At 35.2% G+C, this 24,145-nt stretch overlaps 1 protein-coding gene across 2 annotated transcripts in view; it reads left to right on the top strand.

Annotated features, from left to right (window-relative positions):
* The window catches only part of LOC144440809 (ral guanine nucleotide dissociation stimulator-like 1), a 79,206-nt gene that overhangs the window by 14,476 nt on the left and 40,585 nt on the right, over positions 1-24,145 (top strand). For both annotated transcript variants that reach the window (XM_078130203.1, XM_078130202.1), the window contains exons 2-7: positions 6,584-6,709; positions 9,517-9,746; positions 10,667-10,735; positions 11,636-11,829; positions 13,691-13,854; positions 18,607-18,816. In XM_078130203.1, the coding sequence (XP_077986329.1) occupies positions 6,584-6,709; positions 9,517-9,746; positions 10,667-10,735; positions 11,636-11,829; positions 13,691-13,854; positions 18,607-18,816 (993 nt within the window). The remainder of the gene's footprint in view (positions 1-6,583; positions 6,710-9,516; positions 9,747-10,666; positions 10,736-11,635; positions 11,830-13,690; positions 13,855-18,606; positions 18,817-24,145) is intronic.

The raw sequence follows: 24,145 nt of genomic DNA, 5'->3' as shown, positions 1-24,145 counted from the left end.
TCTTATAACACTCCAGCCAATATCTTTTATAAATCACTCTATTATAACACTCCAGCCAATATCTTTTATAAATCACTCTCTTATAACACTCCAGCCAATATCTTTTATAAATCACTCTATTATAACACTCCAGCCAATATCTTTTATAAATCACTCTCTTATAACACTCCAGCCAATATCTTTTATAAATCACTCTATTATAACACTCCAGCCAATATCTTTTATAAATCACTCCCTTATAACACTCCAGCCAATATCTTTTATAAATCACTCCCTTATAACACTCCAGCCAATATCTTTTATAAATCACTCTCTTATAACACTCCAGCCAATATCTTTTATAAATCACTCTATTATAACACTCCAGCCAATATCTTTTATAAATCACTCTCTTATAACACTCCAGCCAATATCTTTTATAAATCACTCTATTATAACACTCCAGCCAATATCTTTTATAAATCACTCTCTTATAACACTCCAGCCAATATCTTTTATAAATCACTCTATTATAACACTCCAGCCAATATCTTTTATAAATCACTCCCTTATAACACTCCAGCCAATATCTTTTATAAATCACTCCCTTATAACACTCCAGCCAATATCTTTTATAAATCACTCTCTTATAACACTCCAGCCAATATCTTAGATAAATCACTCCCTTATAACACTCCAGCCAATATCTTTTATAAATCACTCTCTTATAACACTCCAGCCAATATCTTTTATAAATCACTCTCTTATAACACTCCAGCCAATATCTTTTATAAATCACTCCCTTATAACACTCCAGCCAATATCTTTTATAAATCATTCTCTTATAACCAAACCTGATCTGAACTACAATGTATAACACCCCAGCCCAATTATCTTGTTTGTATTGCTGTTAAGAATTGTGCATTCTATAATTGTAAATATTGAATTTATTTTTCTGTTGAAAATACTGTATTCTGCTTTGAAGTCAAACTCATAAATTTGATTCGGTGATTGTAATTTCATATAATTGTTCAAAACAGCAAATGTTTGTATAAATGTGCCATCGTGGGTGGAAAATTTCCGTCTTCCCAGGAATTTTGTTCCGAAGAGTCATTGTGACTTGTACTGCCTTGTGTGAATTCCTGGAATGAGTAACAGTACTGGAAGTATGGAAATGCCATTGGCATGTGAAGGTTTACAGTTACAAGGAATGAAATGGCATACTACTACTAGTACTAGTATTAGTATTAGTGTGGTACTGGTACCAGGGAAACATGAGCCAAGGACTTCACCATTCCTTACACAGATCATATGACAACACTGAGTGTGACGTGTATATATACATGTATGATGTATAAATATATATTCAAAGGAAAACAAGGAATAATCTAGTCCAACATAACAGGGTTTGAATGATGTTTTGAAAATAATATTTGTATTGAAGTTGAACCTATGACGTTTATAGCAGCTAAGACAAAAAGACATATAAAGTATTAGTATGTGTACATGTACATATTGTATGCATTGTATTGAAGTTATTGAAGGCTTCAAATGTACAATGTAGCTAAAGGTTCCTATATTGCTTTGCAGTCACATACAATATATTTAGTTGTTTGTTTGCTAAACTGAACCATTGTTTTCATTAAACGTCATGTTTGTTTGTTTACTAAACTGAACATTGTCATGTTTGTTTGTTTGTTTGTTTGTATGTTTGTCTAAACTAAACTGACCCATTGTTTTCATTTAATGTCATGTTTAATGATACTATTAACAGTGAAGCGAATAAATGACATAATCGTTCAGATTATGATACAAGCATGAAAATTGGTATGTGCACACCATTTAGTGTATTGATTATGAAATAACACTAGTCACTTGAAAATCCAATATGGCCACATTTTTTAGCACAACTGAACTTGTTCAGTAGTGCTATAGGGATCGCCCGGCGTCTGTCTGTCTGTCTGTGTGTGTGTGTGTGTGTGTGTGTGCAAACAATTTAAAGTCAAAAACCGCTGAACCGATTGCCACGATATTTGGTGGGTCCATTACTTTGGGTGTCTAGTTGGGATATTGTTCAAATCAAAATGATCGCATCACAGGTGTGTGATTTGGGTCAAAAAATGTGATTTTTGGTCAAAAAACTTAAACTCAGAAACTACTGGGCAGATTGGTGCGAAATTTGGTGGGAACATTCTTAAGGGGGGTGTAAAGTAAGATTTGTTCATGACGGGATGATTCCATCAGTGATATGCAAATTAGGGCTAAAAATGTGTCTTTTTGGTTAAAAATCTATAATTCTAAAACTACTGAGCAGATTGGGCTGAAATTTAATGGGAATGTATCTAGGGATGTATGGACGAAGAAATATTAAGCATACCATGATTCCATGAGTGATATGCAAATTAGGTGTAACAATGTTCATTTTTGGTCAAAAACTTATATCTCAAAAAGTACTTAGTCAATTAGTCTGAAACTTGGCAAGATGTTTCTGAAACTGTTATTCTGCAGATTTTCTTAAAAACATTTTGACAAAATTGGCCCTAGCGACCATGACCACACCCTTTAGCAACAACCAAATGGCAGTATATTTTGGTCAAATAACAACATCATCTGGTAAGCAAGTGAGTAAACATTCAAAAAATGTATGCAAATACCCTAGCAACCATGACCACGCCCATAGCAACAGCCAAACGGTGGTGTATTTCACAAAGATAACAATAGGGTTTAATAGATAATTGAATAAACATCCAAAAAATGTATGTAAATTTGCATAGCAACAAGACCACGCCCATAACAACAGCCAAATAATCACGTATATTGCAAAGATAACAACAGGAATAGAAAGACAGATGAATAAACATTCAAAAAATGTATGCAAATACCCTAGTAACCATGACCACGCCCATAGCAACAGCCAAACGGTGGTGTATTTCACAAAGATAACAACAGGGTTTAATTGACAATTGAATAAACATTCAAAAAATGTATGTAAATTTTCCTAGCAACAAGACCACGCCCATAGCAACAGCCAAATGATTACGTATATTGCAAAGACAATATCAGGAATTCATACACAAGTGAACAAAAACATACACAAATGTATGCAAATATATCTAACAACATGACCACGCCCATAGCAACAGCCAAATGATAGCATTTATCGTAAAGATAGCAACATGGTTGGATAGGCAACTGGATAGTTATTCAGCAAATAAACACCTATTGTTAGCATAGACTAGCATATGGATAAACATTTTTAAAAACTACAGTTGTGCTACAACGCCATTGGCGGTATTTTTCAAGATGGCTGCCAACTGATATTTTGGAAACTGTACAAATCTGGAATATTGGGGGTTTGTGGACCGATTTCAGATATCAAAATGTGTTGACACATTGACCACTTTGGGTCTTATGTACATGTATATGTGGAATTTGTAAATTTTTTTTAAAAAGATTTTTCATTTTTAAAGTGTCATTCATACATACAAGTTTAGTACTGTATTATGTCGACATATTGTATTGGCTTTCTAGTTAAAACAGACACATAACTGTCATACCATGATGTGAGAAAACCACATTATGTAAAAGCTGATCCACAAATAAACATGCTGAAGTCTTCATTCTATACCTTTGATTAATGCACTGCTCACTGTGTGCTGCCATTTTGGGAACTTTTGCCGCAAAGGATGCTGGTAAAACTCCCTGCTTGTGACATCACGTCATCCTAAACATCCACTGGCATCTAGATCTAGGTAGGTGTGTAGCAGCTGTGACACTCAATAAAATGTGAATGAAATTAACAAAATGCTACATTTAATTCTAATATTGAATTCTAGTCGAAACGAAAATGATCTAATATTGTTGTGCTCATCGAACTTACACTTGGTGACTCTCAAGTTGGGCATCCCAAGAAAACAACACAATGCAATGTGATACTAACAACGATGTGGTTAAGTCCACTGTTCGTGGATGGGTGAGGGCCATGACTTGTCTTGGAAAGGTCCAGTTTTATGTGTACAAGTACTCCAAGATCTGTGATTTTCAAAGTTGCTATGGCTATGATTTGCTTCTTTTAGAAAAAATGTGGAAGTCAGATTTTCCATGGCTACCTCACAGAGTATCGAATGCTACGTCCCCTTTAGAATATTCTTTTTGTTTATAGTTCAGTTGTATCGTTCGTCATCACAGTACATTCTATGACATTTCCAAATCTTAGAAAGAAAGTAGACATCAAATTCGTAGTGGCAGAAAGTTTTATCGGATATCTATCTTTCTTGAAATCTTTGTACTTATTAGCACAACTGAACTGAAGGTTCAGTAGTGTTATAGGAATGGTGAAGTGTCTGTCTGTCTGTCTGTCTGTCTGTCTGTCTGTCTGTCTGTCTGTGTGGATGTGTGTGTGTGTATAAACAACTTAAAGTAAAAAACTGCTGGACTGATTGCTTTTATATTTGGTGGTCATGTTACTTCTGGTGTCTAGTTGGGAAATTGTTCAACTCAAAAAGATTGCATCAGAGATGTGGGTCAAATTGAGTGATTTTTGGTCAAAAAACTTAAACTCCAAAACTACAGGGCAGATTGACATGAAATTTGATGGTAACATTCTTAGATGTCAGTAAATTAAGATTTGTTCATGACATGATGATTCCCTTAGTAATATGCAAATTAGGGCTAAAAATGTTTCTTTTTGGTCAAAAACCTATAATTCCGAAACTACTCAGCAGATTGGGCTGAAATTTAACAGGGATGCATCTGTGGGTGTATAGATAAAGAAATATTAAGTCTATAATGATCTCATCAGTGATATGCAAATTAGGTGTAAAAATGTGAAAAGTACTTGGTCAGTGAGACTGAATCTTGGTGAGATGTTTCTAGAAGTGTTATTCTACAGATTTTCTTCATAATATTTTGACACAATTGGCCCGAGCAACCATGACCACGCCCTTAGCAACAACCGAATGGCAGTATATTTTGCTCAAATAACAACATCATCTGGAAGGCAAGTGAGTAAAATGTATGCAAATATCCCTAGCAACCATGACCACGCCCATAGCAAAAGCCAAATAATCATGTATATCGAAAGATAACAGGAATTGAAAGCAAATGAATAAACGTTCAAAAAATCTATGCAAATGTGCCTAGGAACAAGACCATGCCCATAGCGACAGCTAAATGATCACATATATTGCGAAGATAACAACAGGGATAAATAGACAATTGAATAAACATTCAAAAAATGTATGTAAATTTGCCTAGCAACAAGACCACACCCATAGCAACAGTCAAATAATCTTGTATATTGTAGAGATAGCAGGAATTGAAAGACATGAATAAACATTCAATAAATGTATGCAAATGTGCCTCGCAACAAGACCATGCCCATAGCAACAGCCAAATGATCACGTATATTGCGAAGATAATGTCAGGAATTCATACACAAGTGAACAAAAACATACACAAATGTATGCAAATATATCTAACAACATGACCACGCCCGTAGCAACAGCCAAATGATGGCATATATCATAAAGATAGCAACATGGTTGGATAGGCAACTGGATAGTCATTCAGCAAATAAACACCTATTGTTAGCATGGACTAGCATATGGATAAACATTTCTAAAAACTAGTTGTGCTACAATGCCATTGGCGGTATTTTTTTATTTTTTTTTGATTGGGTTCATTACCATCTGCACAGTGACACAGGGCAGTTTCTCCATCTGCTTTCAAAGCATGATCGCAACCCGTGTTCACGTTTATAGTGTTGTGTCATTTTACGTTGATATAGATGTACATGTATCAAAATGAAAACAATCGACTCTCAGTACCAAAAAGCAAATACAATTGGACTACGTATTGTTTTCAAAACAATTACAATCATACTGTAGATATTATACGATGCTAACTTGTCTTCTTTATAAAGTTAAAACACCAATTTTAAAGGATTTTATATGTTTTCTGTAATTTCACTTTGATCAGGCCAAACTCAGGGAATGGGTAACATTTACTGGACTACTTTTACCCTCACTGATAGGATGACGTGACCTCACAGTTTCTCAAAGTGAACACTGGCAGGTGCTGCCTTTAAGGGCAAAATGGCGACATCCATAACCTTGTTACTTCGGAAGCTAAAACCGATTGTTAAGCTTTATACCAAAGATACAACCCTTAACACTGAAGTAAAACATTTATCTATGTGCTACATGTACACTCATTTATAACATTCATATCAAGTGTAAAAGTATACTGTTTCAATTGGTTTATTTACAAGTCTAGCATGAGGCCTTGTAATATGGCAATTAGCAAATGACAGTATACTTTTATACTTGATATAGCTGCTATAAATGATTTTTGTACATGTAACTAGTTGTTAATATCTGTTTCATTGTACTGGAACTTTCTGTTCTAAAAATGAAACTCACTCGGATAAAACTGTCTCAAATACAAAATTGTACCTGTCACGTATATAATAATTAATATGTAAAATCCTCAAGTCAGCAAGACCATGGATCTATTATTGAGATCCATTATCAATAATAGATCCATGACAAGACCAAAGTCTTTGTGAGTTTTGCTTATCTGTGTATCTGTCCTTTTTTTACAGACTGATACCGGTAGCACACTCTATTGGGGTGAAGAGGAAAAAGATGGGGTTATCTATGATGTGTACCTAAGAAAGATAAGATATAATGTATCCAGTACCAGTTCACCAGCATTTACAGACCCAGAGGTAGGCTACTACATAATGTACACAGTATATTTATTTATTTAATGAAAGACCAACAGGAGCAACTCCAATTTACGGGCTCCTAAAAATGAAAAAGTAGAGAAAAACACAAAAACACATAAACATGTCAAACAACCAAAACTAACAAATTGCACATAAAAACACATCACAAGACATAATATATCAAATCAATCTTGCCAGGTGGACTTGAGATGATAATTCATTTGCATGTTCGCCAGTTCAGATGTAGAGGAGGCGATCAGGCTAAAAACGTAAACATGTACTACGAAGGTCAATTCAGGCAAAATAACAAAGGTAAAATAGCAATGAATGATTAGCCGACATCTACATCAGATTTGAATCAGATTGGCTTCCACCTGTGATTACTAATTAATGAGATGACGTCAATGTCAATGTACTAGGCTTCTGCCATGTGATTACTAATTAATGAGATGACGTCAATGTACTAGGCTTCTGCCATGTGATTACTAATTAATGAGATGACATCAATGTACTAGGCTTTCGCCATGTGATTACTAATTAATGAGATGACGTCAATGTACTAGGCTTCTGCCCTGTGATTACTAATTAATGAGATGACGTCAATGTACTAGGCTTTCACCATGTGATTACTAATTAATGAGATGACATCAATGTACTAGGCTTCTGCCATGTGATTACTAATTAATGAGATGACGTCAATGTACTAGGCTTTCACCATATGATTACTAATTAATGAGATGACATCAATGTACTAGGCTTCTGCCATGTGATTACTAATTAATGAGATGACGTCAATGTACTAGGCTTCCGCCATGTGATTACTAATTAATGAGATGACATCAATGTACTAGGCTTCTGCCATGTGATTACTAATTAATGAGATGATGTCAATGTACTAGGTTTCCGCCATGTGATTACTAATTAATGAGATGATGTCAATGTACTAGGCTTCTGCCATGTGATTACTAATTAATGAGATGATGTCAATGTACTAGGCTTTCACCATGTGATTACTAATTAATGAGATGATGTCAATGTACTAGGCTTTCACCATGTGATTACTAATTAATGAGATGATGTCAATGTACTAGGCTTCTGCCATGTGATTACAAATTAATGAGATGACATCAATGTACTAGGCTTCTGCCATGTGATTACTAATTAATGAGATGATGTCAATGTACTAGGCTTCTGCCATGTGATTACTAATTAATGAGATGACATCAATGTACTAGGCTTCCGCCATGTGATTACTAATTAATGAGATGATGTCAATGTACTAGGCTTCTGCCATGTGATTACTAATTAATGAGATGACATCAATGTACTAGGCTTCCGCCATGTGATTACTAATTAATGAGATGATGTCAATGTACTAGGCTTCTGCCATGTGGTTACTAATTAATGAGATGACATCAATGTACTAGGCTTCTGCCTTGTGATTACTAATTAATGAGATGACGTCAATGTACTAGGCTTCTGCCATGTGATTACTAATTAATGAGATGACATCAATGTACTAGGCTTTCGCCATGTGATTACTAATTAATGAGATGACGTCAATGTACTAGGCTTCTGCCATGTGATTACTAATTAATGAGATGACGTCAATGTACTAGGCTTCTGCCATGTGATTACTAATTAATGAGATGACGTCAATGTACTAGGCTTCTTCCATGTGATTACTAATTAATGAGATGACATCAATGTACTAGGCTTTCGCCATGTGATTACTAATTAATGAGATGACGTCAATGTACTAGGCTTCTGCCGTGTGACTAATTAATGAGATGACGTCAACGTCAATGTACTAGGCTTTCAACATGTGATTACTAATTAATGAGATGACATCAATGTACTAGGCGTCCACCATGTGATTACTAAGGCCTTTGCTAAAGCCCTTTGCTAGTTCCGACTCCAGTGCGTCTAAATAAAAATGTATGAGTGGATTTACACAGTTTTATTGATAAATTCACCTGACATCCTAGCCCAGTGGATTTACATATTTTTATAATTCACCTGACGTCCTAGCCTAGACAACAACCTTAATTCATAAAGACTACATTAAAGTTTCTACCCCATATTGCCAGGTGACATTGACCTTTGGCCTTGGCTCTAATTCTTCAGACACTTTGTACTAGTTGTTGCCATAAATTTCTTTCAAATCATGTCTCCATTCAGTCACATAGAAGTAAAGTGTTTGAGCAGAGACATGACAATTTTAAAACCTTAGCTCACTTGTTCTAATATACGTAAGACTTTCCTGAAAGTACCTGCAAATGATATTTGAGTATATGATTGGAAACATACAAATGAGTAGTCAGCTTAGATTTCCTGAGTTTACTCTTATCTGAAAGTAATGTTATGGCAACTCATTTGGTGACAAAGACTGATCAAATGTCAATAAATTTACAAGAAATATCACTGTAAAGTACCACATTGTTGAGTATTAATAAGGTGCCAAATCATGAAATCATGACTAGCAAATTTAATATGCACATTTTCAAGTCAATTATTGCAGCTGGCATAGACCTATAATGGTACAAACCAATGTACAGCAACTGGAGAGTGTACATTATCCTTTGCTGTGCACACATAATTATATCCCCTTTTATGTAATTGGGCTGAGGGCACAACAATGATTGTAATGTTGCCCTAAGACCAAGAACTAGAAGCTGCACAGTTTGGACCATTATGCCCCAAAGACCAACAGCTAGCCCGTCCTAACATTGGATCATCATTACGCAGTGATGATCACTTTGGTCATAAGACAAAAATTAATTATTCAGTTTTTATTTGACTCTCAGTTTAAACAGGAGTCCCAAACCATTACCTGTGGAGGGAATGATGGAGCAACTGGTGGAATGCAATGGGAAACTAAACAGGAATTCAGTATTAAAGCGGCCTCCATTGAGAAATTAGTTGGCCAATTAAGTCAAGCCATGGACCAGATGAATTCTAGCTTTATCAATGTATTTTTTAACACATATCAAACATTTACAACTCCTTTTGAAGTCCTTAACTTACTTTTACAAAGGTAAGAATTCTACTTCAAGTTGTTCTCAAAATACATTGTATGTTAAAACAGAGAGTATTTTGATAACTGTAGTAATATTACTATGTCTCAGCTCAGTGTCCGTATGTTAAAACAGAGAGTATTTTGATAACTGTAGTAATATTACTATGACTGACCTCAGTGTCTGTATGTTAAAACAGAGAGTATTTTGATAACTGTAGTAATATTACTATGACTCACCTCAGTGTCTGTATGTTAAAACAGAGAGTATTTTGATAACTGTAGTAATATTACTATGACTCACCTCAGTGTCTGTATGTTAAAACAGAGCGTATTTTGATAACTGTAGTAATATTACTATGACTCAGCTCAGTGTCTGTATGTTAAAACAGAGAGTATTTTGATAACTGTAGTAATATTAGTATGACTCAGCTCAGTGTCACTGTCATAAGTTAATCAGTCAATCAGAGTTAACTATTGAACAACATCAAAGGCTGCCTACTGTACACAGTGAAACTAAGACCTGTTGAATAAAGTTGGATGTACCAATACAACTAAAGAAATATTCCTGTAGATCCAGTGAATCTTATTGCTGTCTTGTATTGAATAGATTATGAAAGAGCTATAAAGAACTATGTGGTTTGTCAAACTGACCAAATTTTAACCCCACCCCTAGATTGACTGAACCACAGTGGTTTGTCAAACTGACCGAATTATAACCCCACCCCTAGATGAACTGTGAACCACTTTAGTTTGCCAAATTGACCAAAGTGTGCCCCACCCCAGATTGACTGTGAAACACTGTAGTTTGTAAAAATTACCAAAATGTGCCCCACCCCCAGATTGACTGTGAACCACTGTAGTTTGTCAAAATTACCAAAGTGGTTGGTACTACCTAGTCTTCTGTGATAATAAATATTTCATCATTTTTTTCTTGACAGGTATATATCTGCTTGTGATAAAAACAATACTCGTAAACTCAAAAAAGGAACAAGACTTTTAATTAAAAAGTAAGTTATCTTAAATGTCAGTTGCTCATAATACCAATATTTGAAAACTATTTGTCTCTGAATACCAATATTTGAAAACTATATTAAAACAATGTCCAAGAGGTGCCACAGAAATGCAAAATAAGTGTGATCACATTCATTTTTACCTTCCATAAGGAAGGTTTTGTATTAGGGGTGGAAAAGTCTGTGTGTGTGTCTGTGTGTCTGTCTGTATCACCATTTTCTAAAAAAATGGCTGGATCAATTCAAAAGAAATTTGGTAGACATGTTCCGTAGGGTAATGGCAAGAACTGATTAGGTTTTGGTAAACATCCCATGAATATTAATGAGCAGTTTGTGTAATTAATAGTTTTCGGTAATTAGGCTATATCTCGAGTGCACACTTCAAATTCAATATAATTTGGTACATACATTTGCGATACCAAAGCACATCTGTCCTGAAAGTATTATCAAATGTTGATTTACATTCCAAAGATAACCAGGATTTATTTTAGAAGTGGACAAGCAGACAGACATTCCAAAATGGACAAAATTATCTCATTTGCATAAAAAAAATAACAGATAAAGTATACAGTTGTGCTACAATGCCATTGGCAGTATACTTTTGTCTCAGAATCTTCAAATGTTATGAATTTGTTATTCATTCAAACTTTGGGAAGGAAAATGTGGTCAACTTGTTACATTTTTCCCAGTTCCCAGTCCCTTCCAATGGACTAGTCTCAGTCACCAGCACTCATGTTATCAACCTGAAATGTCACTAAACAGCGAACAAAGAGAGAATGATATACAGAACCACAGATTACTCTAGCCAATCAGATGATAGGGTACTAAGGCTAATTTGCATACATAGTAGCCTATCCTGTATTGATGATAAATCTTATTTTGTTTATTTGATTGTAGATCGGTGCAATCTGTTTTAACCATGTGGCTGGATGAGTATAGCAATGACTTCAGACAGCCACCAAGTTATCCATGCCTTACAACTTTAATCGACTTTGCTATGGAAAACATCTCAGAGAAAGAAATTGAAGAGAAATGTAAAAGGAAATTGGAGAGATGGAGAAAAGAAGATATCTATGGCATAGATCTGAGCAGTATGTACATGTACAGTTAATCATGGCATAGTACGATGTGCATCTGTCTGTCTGTCTGTCTGTCTGTCTGTCTGTGTGTGTGTGTGTCTGTGTGTGTGTGTGTGTGTGTGTGTGTGTGAACAACTTAAAGTCAAAAAATGCTGGACCGATTGCTTTGATATTTGTTGGTCATGTTACTTCTGGTGTCTAGTTAGGAAATTGTTCAAATGAAAATAATTGCATCAGAGATGTGGGTTTTGGGTCAAAAAATTGATTTTTGGTCAAAAAACTGACACTCCAAAAGTACTGGGCAGATTGGCGTGAAATTTGGTGGGAATATTCTTAGGGGCGAGTAAATTAAGATTTGATCATGACACTATGATTCCTTTAGTAATATGCAAATTAGGGCTAAAAATGTGTCTTTTTGGTTAAAAATCTATAATTCCAAAACTACTCAGCAGATTGGGCGGAAATTTAATGGGAATGCATCTAGGAGTGTATGGACGAAGAAATATCATGCATACAATGATTCCATGAGTGATATGCAAATTAGGTGTAAAAATGTTCATTTTTGGTCAAAAACTTTCATCTCAAAAAGTACTTAGTCAATGAGTCTGAAAATTGGTGAGATGTTTCTGAAAGTGTTATTCTGCAGATTTTCTGCAAAACATTTTGACAAAATTGGCCATGGCAACCATGACCACGCCCTTAGCAACAACCAAATGGCTGTATATTGTGGTCAAATAACAACATCATCTGGTAGGTGAGTAAACATTCAAAAAATGTATGCAAATATCCTAGCAAACGTGACCACGCCCATAGCAACATCCAAACGGCCGTGTATTTCACAAAGATAACAACAGGGTTTAATGAACAATTGAATAAACATTCAAAAAATGTATGTAAATTTGCCTAGCAACAAGACCACACCCATAGTAACAGCCAAATAATCAAGTATATTGCAAAGATAATCACAGTAATAGAAAGACAAATGAATATGCATTCAAAAAATGTATGTAAATGTGCCTAGCAACAAGACCACACCCATAGCAACAACCAAATGATCACACATATTGGGAATATAACAGGGATTAATAGACAATTGAATAAGCATTCAAAAAATGTATGTAAATATGCCTAGCAACAAGACCACGCCCATAACAACAGCCAAATGATCACGTAAATTGCAAAGATAATAGCAGGAATTCATACACAAGTGAACAAAAATGTACAAAAAATGTATGCAAATATATATAACAACATGACCACGCCCATAGCAACAGCCAAATGATAGCATATATCATAAAGATAGCAACATGGTTGGATAGGCAACTGGATAGTCATTCAGCAAATGAACACCTATTGTTAGCATGGACTAGCTCATGGATAAACATTTTAAAAACTGTACAGTTGTGCTACAACACCATTGGCGGTATTTTCATTATTATTATTATTATTATTATTATTATTATTATTATTATTATTATTATTATTATTATTATTATTATTATTATTCCTTGACTTAATCTTATTAAAAGCACCTTCAAGATCTTTAGAGTGGGTCATCTGCCCAATGCAGTCACTAAAAGTGTTTGGATTGATTAAAGTTGATGTCCTGATAATTCTTTAGCTAGGATAGTCCTAGTTTGTGTGACTTAGGACAAAATTTTCATTTAAAAAAAACAAACCCAGTAACTTATTTTGATACTTAGTAAAATAGGTGCAGCTTGTTTGTGCTAGAACAAAAAGTAAATAAATAATAAATAAATAAATATGCTTGTTGAGTCACTATCACAAAGGATTTGGTGAATATAAGATTTGTTGTCAGCTTAGATTAGCATGTAAACACTTTTATCCAATTATTATGTTTTATTGTTTACAGGTGTCAGCTTAAATTTTGATAGCACAAGTGAAGGTAGTTATACATTTTCACTGTGTGAGGAGGTTGATAACATGATAGACAACATGATGTCATATCCTAAACTATTTACATTCCAAGACTTTCCACAAGATGTTATTGCTGTACAACTAACATACCTAGATGCTGTAAGTATATACACACTCTACTTTCTGCATTATAATTGCAAATAGAATAGCACAACTCAAGTGTATCAGTAGTGCTTATGGCATGGTGAAATGTGTGTGTGTGTGTGTGTGTGTGTGTGTGTGTGTGTGTGTGTGTGTGTGTGTGTGTGTGTGTGTGTGTGCACGCGCAAACAACTTCAGTTAAAGTCAAAAACCGCCAGACCTTGGTATTTGATGGGGACATTACTTTAAGGTGTGTTGATTGCAACTTGTTCAAAATGAAAATGATCACTTCAGAAATTAGACTGTAAGATACGTCGTGACGTTTCGCCCTCACCGGCCTCCTCTCACAGTTAGGGGTTGGCCGATGTTTGAGGGCGCCCCGTCATGGCGTACCTTACAGACTATTCAGAAATGGGCATTTTGGATCACAAAAATGTGATTCTTGGCTTGAGCGAACTCTTCCTGTCTCTAAAATGAAAGGTTATTGTTTTATTTATATGTTATGGGCTAATTTACACCTATATGTCAATGGTACAGAGATTAACCTCTGTTTGAGGTTGCTTGCAAACACTATTTTTAATACAGCTGAATTATAACAGGTTCATTCATACTATAGACATGAGACCCGATAAACAATCTTGCCTGTCAATCTGTCTGTCTGCTTACCTGTTGGTGACTTAAACTTAAAGACGTCAAGTCAAGAACCACTGGGAACAATATTTTGATATTGGTAGGATGTGATTTCAGTCGCTAGTTAGGATAATGTTCTAGACCTAATATACAGTACAGATCAAGCATAATGTGCATTGTGCATGAACTATGCTCTTGGGGATTAGTGTATGTAAACAGCATTCAATTTGCACCTTTGAGGTGTCCACAGAGCATCTCATTAACTGTGCATCAAGTTAACAATGCATCTGTTCAGCATTATAAACATTGCATCTATTGGCATCTAGATAGCAGAGTACATGATTATTACTAAGTCACAGTGCATGTATACATAAAGTGCTGTTTATTTTGTGTCAGAGATGCAAGCATTATTCGATGCAGATGCTTTGATGGTGCAAGAACAACAGTTAGCACCCCAATACGGCGTATTCCGGTTATCGAACTTCCGGTTGTTTCGCAGGAAAGTATCGCGAGAGGGCGCACCATATCTGACAAAGTGAGGGCCAGAATTTTCGTCATGGCATCTAATAGTATGGCGATGTATGAAGCTGTCAACAAAATGGGCGTAAAAGAACTCCGTGCATTCATAAAAGAGTGGAAAATTACTACTTCTAAATCTACTAGATATCGCCAGAAATGCTGTCAACCTTGGTCTTGAAACACTAGAAAATGATAATTTTCTGAGAGAACGGAAGAGGAGACGAATAGTGGATGTCAAGCATCAAAAGATAGAACTAATCGACAGCGGAAACATTGAAAGTTGGACGGAGGACCTTCGAAATATACCCGATGTAGACATGATAAACATATTTCTTTACCTTACTGGTGTCTGTTGCTTGACAAAAGAACGATTAGAAAATTACAAATCTGACAACAGCTTCCAATCTGATTAAAATCCGATGTAGATGTTGGCTGATCGTTCATTGCTATTTTACCTTCGTTATTTTGCCTGAATTGACCTTCTTGGTACATGTTTACATTTTTTAGCTTGCCTGATCGCCTCCTCTACGATCAGGTTAAAAAATGTAAACATGTACCAAGAAAAATAATATCAGGCAAAATAACGAAGGTAAAATAGCAATGAACGATTAGCCGACATCTACATCGGATTTTAATCAGATTGAACAGCTTCCAGCTACAGTCATTGCAATATTGAGAGTTCGGTCGACAATTACCAAGCCACATGTTTATATTGTAACTGATGTCGCCGCATACTTAGGCCTTTCTTGTTTATTAGAACAGTGGTGTAGCACCACGGGTGAAATCATAAAACTTTGTCCGGAAAAAAACATTTCATGTACTGGTTATAAGTTGGCATAAACATATTTGTATTGATATACTCATCTTTACTATCACACTTTGATTAGCTTGCTATTCTTTATTCAGGACCATCAGTGTATAAAAAACCCCATTGAAGTCGGCAACGAATCATAAATATTGTTATTATGATTGATGTACCACACCGCCCACCCCTTCAATGAATCGGCCTTCCATGTAACGTTTACGTGGTTCACTCATCATACCATGTCTTATACCGATCTGATTAAAATCCGATGTACATGTCGGCTGATCGTTCATTGCTATTTTACCTTCGTTATTTTGCCTGAATTGACCTTCGTGGTACATGTTTACGTTTTTGTCCTGATCGGTAGAGGAGGCGATCAAACATGTACCACGAAGGTCAATTCAGGCACAATAACGAAAGTAAAATAGCAATGAACGATTAGCCGACATCTACATCGGATTTTATTCAGATTGGTTTTATACAAGCTGCAATAACTGTAGCGTATATTGTGATTTTGAGGGTTCTTTCCTCTGTTTTTGTACCTTTTTCCATTCCGATGTTTGACTGGAAGCAATCGCTACAATTTCTCCAACGGTAACGCAAATGGACGAGGTCACACTGAAAACGTGAGTGAGATGTCAGTGTACTACCCGTTTCAAAATGTTGCTACTTTTGGGTTTTCCTCACGGTCGAATTGTAGAGCCAAACTTACGCGAAATATTAGGAGAACAAGAGGTTAATTTGCTATTTCGTTATTTGATGGGCGATAATGCAATATTATAGCGTAAAGTTACGGGGAATGACAGAAAATCTTTAGTTAGTGGTTACGATGCCTATAGACTCTATGCTCTACAATTCTGGCCCTCACTTCCGGTTCTAAAACAGCGCCCCTAGTGGCCAAACAATCATATCTTTTATCTTTTCGGGGCTTCTTCGATAACCGGAATACGGCGTATTGTGCAAGAATGACCATTTTGTGATGCGCGCACTCAGGTGATGTTTTATGTGAGCTGAACTGTACATATCTGCATAGCAACAAGACCATTCCTTAGCAACTGCCAAAGAATGTTGCATATTGTATAACTGACAACGGGGATGGATGGGCAGATAAGTAAACATTTGAAAATGTTTGCAAGCATGCCTAGCAACAAGACTACACCCATACCCAGTGTTTCCGCTGCCCACTCGCCAAATCGCAAAATGCGAATAAAATCTGCATTTGGCAAGAATATTTTTGATACAATTAGCCAAACTTGCGAGGCCAATTTAGAATAGGGCACCAGAAAATGTATGCGTAATGTTTGTGGTTTCTTTGTCGCAACATGGAATATCCGAAATTTAAACTACATTGTATTACATTTAGAAGGAAGTGTACACATTGTGCGTTCCTCAAAAGTTAAACAAATCATAAAATTGTTACATCAGCAATGCAAATAAACGTCCCATCCAACAAACTTATAAGTTCCATTGTGTAAAATTTTCAGAATCTGATCATGCGATCTATCCTTGTAAAATTTGATCAAGTAGTTCGTCACATGTAAGGGGTGATGGAAGATGTCATCTTTACCGGGCCCTTCCACTATGTAGGAGAACTGTTAACTCGTAATACATGAGGATATTCGTTTATTCTTGAACGATACATAACGTGCGAACCATGTTCACCTCAGAAGAAGAGCATGGTGTAGTGAATGGTAAATTCACGCAATGCATTCGATCTAGTAATGAAGCTCAAAAAGAAAAGTTTCAATTTTAGTGAGAATGAAATGGTGACGTGGCAGTTTGAATTTATCTAAGTGAAGTTTTCAGCATAGACTGTTCACTCGTGAGGTGCTATCGATGGAAACCCCTTTCTAACTACATCTGTTAATAAATAACCAATCACGTGGATAAGTAATGATAATATCGCGTAGTTTCTAAACTACCCAAGACATGCTCTCCACACCAGGAAATGGTTATGGGGCACATGGAACTGTTGAAACGTTATGCATACGATGGGTCATATTCAAATTTCACAGGTCACACTGCACATTGAGATTTAGAAAATAGTTACAATTAGAACTGACTAAAACTTAAATGTTTGGTGCTACAACTTCGAAGCAAAGATGAGAACCGTACGTTTGCCAACATGACATGAAAAATGTATGTAAATAAACAAAGTAAAAACATACAAGTTTGCGTTATTGTCTTTATTTATATAGGTTCATTTTTATCGCAAAAGTTTGGCTAATTGAAAGTTTGGTTTGGCTAATAAATTTTGAGGCAAATTTGCCAAATTGCTAGTTAATTTTTTGACCCAGAGAAAACACTGCATATCAATAAACATTGATGGTGTATATTGCAAAGATGGAATGGGTATAGGCAAATGAATATACATTCAAAATGTGTGCAAATATGCATATCAACATGCAAGATCATTGACATGCCCATAGCAACTGTGAAATGATGTTGAGTATTGCAAAAGATGGAAATAGGGATGGGTAGACATGTCAATAAACAATGAAAAGATGGTCTCAAGTTTGGCAAGCAACAAGACCATTCCTATAGCAACATCCAAATAATGGTGTATGTGGCAAATATGACTACACAGGTAGTTAGGCAAGTAGATAAATATTTTTGAAAAAGACAAAATCACCCACAAACTAAGAAAACTCACTTTGCTACATTAAATGATGGTGCATATTACATGGGTAACAACAAGGTGGATTGGCATATGGATTAACACAATTGTGCTATAACGGGCATTGGCACTATTTGATATTGTATCAAATTAATATACTGTTAAATGTAACTCATATGGTTACATTTGTATTTTCTAGGAGTTATTTATGAAAGTGATACCACAACACTGCCTAGGAGCAATCTGGTCCAAGAGAGAAAAGGACGAGAGTGTTGCAACGACTGTGAAAGCAACAGTTGACCAATTCAACAAAGTATCATATCATGTGATTGCAACTATTCTCAGTGATGCTGCTGCCAAACCTTCTATCAGGTCAAAGGTCATCACAAAATGGATCAACATTGCACAGGTCAGGGTGAATAAACTGTTATTACTTTGTCATTATGTGTAATTACTTTAAAATGTTATGCTAGTTGATTACAAATATACATATGTTTAGGGATGGTATGCAGAGAATAAGAATCTGTAAAATTATCAAATTATGGATATAATTTCATTTTCAGCCACCAATTGGGGCATTGTCTGAAGGGGCTATTACAGTGGTGGGTTCCAGCCTTGTATCACTCTATGTGCATGTACATGTACATGTATCCCTAAGTCTGTTCATATGCATCCATATCTTTGACATGTTATGGCTGATTTCTTTCAAACTTGATAAAAAGTTGACAAACTATACATTTGCATGTCACTTTGTTTCATAATATATACACATTGCATGTCACTTTGTTTCATGAAATAAATGTAAACACATTGCATGTCACTTTGTTTCATGAAATAAATGTAAACACATTGCATGTCACTTTGTTTCATAATATAAATGTAAACACATTGCATGTCACTCTGTTTCATAATATATACACATTGCATGTCACTTTGTTTCATGAAATAAATGTAAACACAGTGCATGTCACTTTGTTTCATGAAATAAATGTAAACACATTGCATGTCACTTTGTTTCATAACATAAATGTAAACACATTGCATGTCACTTTGTTTCATGAAATAAATGTATACACATTGCATGTCACTTTGTTTCATAATATATACACATTGCATGTCACTTTGTTTCATGAAATAAATGTAAACACATTGCATGTCACTTTGTTTCATAAAATAAATGTAAACACAGTGCATGTCACTTTGTTTCATGAAATAAATGTATACACATTGCATGTCACTTTGTTTCATAATATATACACATTGCATGTCACTTTGTTTCATGAAATAAATGTAAACACATTGCATGTCACTTTGTTTCATAATATATACACATTGCATGTCACTTTGTTTCATAAAATAAATGTAAACACAGTGCATGTCACTTTGTTTCATAACATAAATGTAAACACATTGCATGTCACTTTGTTTCATAAAATAAATGTAAACACAGTGCATGTCACTTTGTTTCATAAAATAAATGTATACACAGTGCATGTCACTTTGTTTCATAACATATACACATTTCATCAAATGACATATCATCAGGTTGAAGCTATTATGACTTTTGGCTTTGGCCTTGACCTTAGGGTCAAATTTTTAAATTCCACTATTTCTTGCATATTGCAAACACTTTCTAGTATATTTTAACTGCCAATTTCTGTTTAATCATGATTGCCAGTAATAATGAAGCTACATTTGTATATTGCAGACACTGTGGTATTAAGTGCCACCTTTTTAAACCCCCCCCCCCCCCCCCCCCCACACACACACCCACCACCACCAGTGCTATTACAATGGGCTCTATCCGTGCATGCATGTGTTTGTCCGTCCATCCAGAATACGTCATTTATCAGACAATAACTGATTTCTTTCAAACCTGACACAAAGGTGACATATCATGTGGGATATATGTACATCAATTTGTTTTAACACATCTGAACTAAGTTCAGTAGGGCTATAGGCATGGAGAAATGTGTGTGTGTGTGTGTGTGTGTGTGTAAACGACTTAAAGTCAAAAACCGCCAGAGTGATCACCTTGGTATTTGGTGGGGACATTACTTAAGGCGTGTAGATGGAAAATTGTTCAAATGAAAATGATTGCATCAGAGATGTGTGTTTTGGGTCAAAAAAACGTGATTTGTGGTGTGAGAAAATGTTTTGACTCAGCCTAGAAATGAAAGGTTATTGTTTTATTGATGTAAATCTTTTATGGGCTACTTCACATCTCAATGTCAATGGTATCAAGATTAACCTCTGTTTGAGGTTGCTTGGAAACGCTGTTTTTTAGCACAGCTGAATTAAATCACAGACACTGTCTATAATTAAAACAGGTTCATTCATGCTACAGACATGATAAAGAGTCTTGTTTGGGTCAAAAGTGTGATTTTTGGTCTAAAATCTTAAACTCAAAAGCTACTGGGCAGATCTGTCTGAAATTTGGTGGGACCATTCTTAGGTGTGTATAGATTAGGAAAGAATCATTTGGACTGTGATTTGGGTCAAAAAATGTGATTTTTGGTCAAAAAATTTAGACTCAAAAACTACTGGGCAAATAGGTCTGAAATTTGGTGGGAACAGTCTTCAGGGTGTTTAGATGCAGAATTGTTCACAACATGATGATTCCCTCAGTAATATGCAAATTAGAACTAAAAATGTGTCTTATCGGTCAAAAATATTTAATTTCAAAACTACTCGGCAGATTGGGCTGAAATTTAATGGAGATATATATCTGGGGGTGTATAGATGAAGAAATATTAAGCATATAATGATTTCATCAGTGATATGCAAATTAGGTGTAAACATGTGAATTTTGGTCCAATTTTATATCTCATAAAATACTTGGTCAACGAGAATAAAACTTGGGGAGATGTTTCTAAAAGTGTTATTCGAGTTCTGCAGATTTTCTTCCAAACATATTGACACAATTGGCCCTAGCAACCATGACCACACCCTTAGTAACAACCAAATGGCCGTATATTTTTGGTTAAATAGCAACATCATCTGGTAGGCAAGTGAGTATTATGCAAATACCCTTAGCAACCATGACCACGCCCATAGCAACAACCAAACTGATATATTTCACAAAGATAACAGGGATTGTTAGACTAGCGAACATTCAAAAAGTGTATACAAATATGCCAAGCAACAAGATTATGCCCATGGCAACAGCCAAATGATCACATATATTGCAAAGATAACAATAGGGCTTCATAGACAAGTGAATAAACATTAAAAAAATGTATGTGGATGTGCCTAGCAACAAGACCACACTCAGCAACAGCCAAATGATCACATATATTGCAAAGATAACATCAGGGATTCATAGACAAGTGAAAGAACTTCCAAAAAATGTATGCAAATATGTCTAGCAACAAGACCATGCCCATAGCAACAGCCAAATAAGCATGTATATTGCAAAGTTAACAACAGGGTTGGATAGGCAATTGGATAATCATTCAGCACATGCAAATGAACACCTATACCTTGCAAGGATCTGCAAGTGGATAAACATTTTTAAAAAACTGCCATTGGCACTATTTTGTTCGTCAGTTGTAGTGTTATGTTAGTTACTTTTAATGTTATTTCAGTCAGTTGTAGTGTTATGTCACTTAGTTATAGTGTTGTTAGTCAGTTGCAGTGTTATGTTAGTCATTTGTAGTGTTATTTCAGTAAGTTGTAGTTTTATGTCAGTTTATACTTGTAGTGTTATGTTACTCAGTGGTAGTATGCTATAGTGTTATTTCAGTTAATTAGTGTTGTGTTAGTCAGTTGTCGTGTTATTTCAGCTAGTTGTGGTGTTATTTCAGTTAGTTGTGTTATGTCAGTTAGTTGCAGTGTTGTGTCAGTTATTTGTAGTGTTGTGTCAGTTGTTGTGTTATTTCAGTCAGTCGTAGTGTTATTTCAGTCAGTTGTAGTGTTATCTGAGTTAGATGTAGTGTTATTTCAATCAGTTATAGTGTTATATCAGTCAGTTGTGTTGTGTCAGATAGTTGTATTGTTATTTCAGTTTTAGTGTTATGTCAGTTAGTTGTAGTGTTGTCAGTTAGTTGTAGTGTTATGTCAGTTAGTTGTAGTGTTGTCAGTTAGTTTTAGTGTTATGTCAGTTGTAGTGTTGTCAGTTAGTTTTAGTGTTATGTCAATTAGTTGTAGTGTTATGTCAGTTGTAGTGTTATGTCAGTTAGTTGTGTTATTTCAGTTAGTTGTAGTGTTGTCAGTTAGTTTTAGTGTTATGTCAGTTAGTTGTAGTGTTATGTCAGTTAGTTGTAGTGTTATGTCAGTTAGTTGTAGTGTTGTGTTAGTCAGCTGTAGTCTTGTGTTAGCCAGTTGTAGTGTTATGTCAGATAGTTGTAGTGTTGTGTCAGATAGTTGTAGTGTTATGTCAGTTAGTTTTAGTGTTATGTCAGTTAGTTTTAGTGTTATGTCAGTTAGTTGTAGTGTTATGTCAGTTAGTTGTAGTGTTATGTCAGTTAGTTTTAGTGTTATGTCAGTTAGTTGTAGTGTTATGTCAGTTAGTTTTAGTGTTGTCAGTTAGTTTTAGTGTTATGTCAGTTAGTTGTGCTATTTCAGTTAGTTGTAGTGTTGTCAGTTAGTTTTAGTGTTATGTCAGTTAGTTGTAGTGTTGTCAGTTAGTTGTAGTGTTATGTCAGTTAGTTTTAGTGTTGTCAGTTAGTTTTAGTGTTATGTCAGTTAGTTGTGCTATTTCAGTTAGTTGTGCTATTTCAGTTAGTTGTAGTGTTGTCAGTTAGTTTTAGTGTTATGTGAGTTAGTTGTAGTGTTGTCAGTTAGTTTTAGTGTTATGTCAGTTAGTTGTGTTATTTCAGTTCGTTGTAGTGTTATGTTAGTAAATTATGTTATTTCAGTTGTTGTGTTATGTCAGATAGTTGTAGTGTTATGTCAGTTGTAGTGTTATTTCAGTTAGTTAGTTGTAGTGTTGTGTTAGTCAGTTTTAGTGTTATGTCAGTTAGTTGTAGTGTTATGTCAGTTAGTTGTAGTGTTGTGTTAGTTGTTGTGTTATTTCAGTTAGTTAGTTGTAGTCTTGTGTTAGTCAGTTGTAGTGTTATGTCAGTTAGTTGTAGTGTTGTGTTAGTCAGTTGTTGTGTTATTTCAGTTAGTTAGTTGTAGTCTTGTGTTAGTCAGTTGTAGTGTTATGTCAGATAGTTGTAGTGTTGTGTTAGTTGTTGTGTTATTTCAGTTAGTTAGTTGTAGTCTTGTGTTAGTCAGTTGTAGTGTTATGTCAGATAGTTGTAGTGTATGTCAGTTGTAGTGTTGTGTCAGTTGCAGTGTTATGTTAGTCAATTGCAGTGTTATTTTAGTTGTGTTTCAGTTAGTTGTGTTATTTCAGTTAGCTGTAGTGTTATGTCAGTTGTACTGTTATGTTAGTCAATTGTAGTGTTATTTCAGTTAGTTGTAGTGTTATGTCAGTTGTAGTGTTGTGTTAGTCAATTGTAGTGTTATTTCAGTCAATTGTGTTATTTCAGTTAGTTGTAGTGTTATGTCAGTTGTAGTGTTGTGTTAGTTAATTATAGTGTCATTTCAGTTAGTTGCAGTGTCATGTCTGTTAGTTGCAGTGTCATGTCTGTTAGTTGTAGTGTCATGTCTGTTAGTTGTAGTGTTATGTCAGTTAGTTGTAGTGTCATGTCAGTTACAGAGTTAGCGCTAGGATTTTTAAACTAATAGCCACAATCTTCATTTGTGGCGAAAAATACACATTTTTTTAAAGCCACAGAGGCATCTTATTA

Source organism: Glandiceps talaboti, chromosome 10 (genome assembly GCF_964340395.1).
Source record: "Glandiceps talaboti chromosome 10, keGlaTala1.1, whole genome shotgun sequence".
Classification (NCBI taxonomy): domain Eukaryota; kingdom Metazoa; phylum Hemichordata; class Enteropneusta; family Spengelidae; genus Glandiceps; species Glandiceps talaboti.
This window is presented reverse-complemented; position numbering and strand designations above follow the sequence as displayed.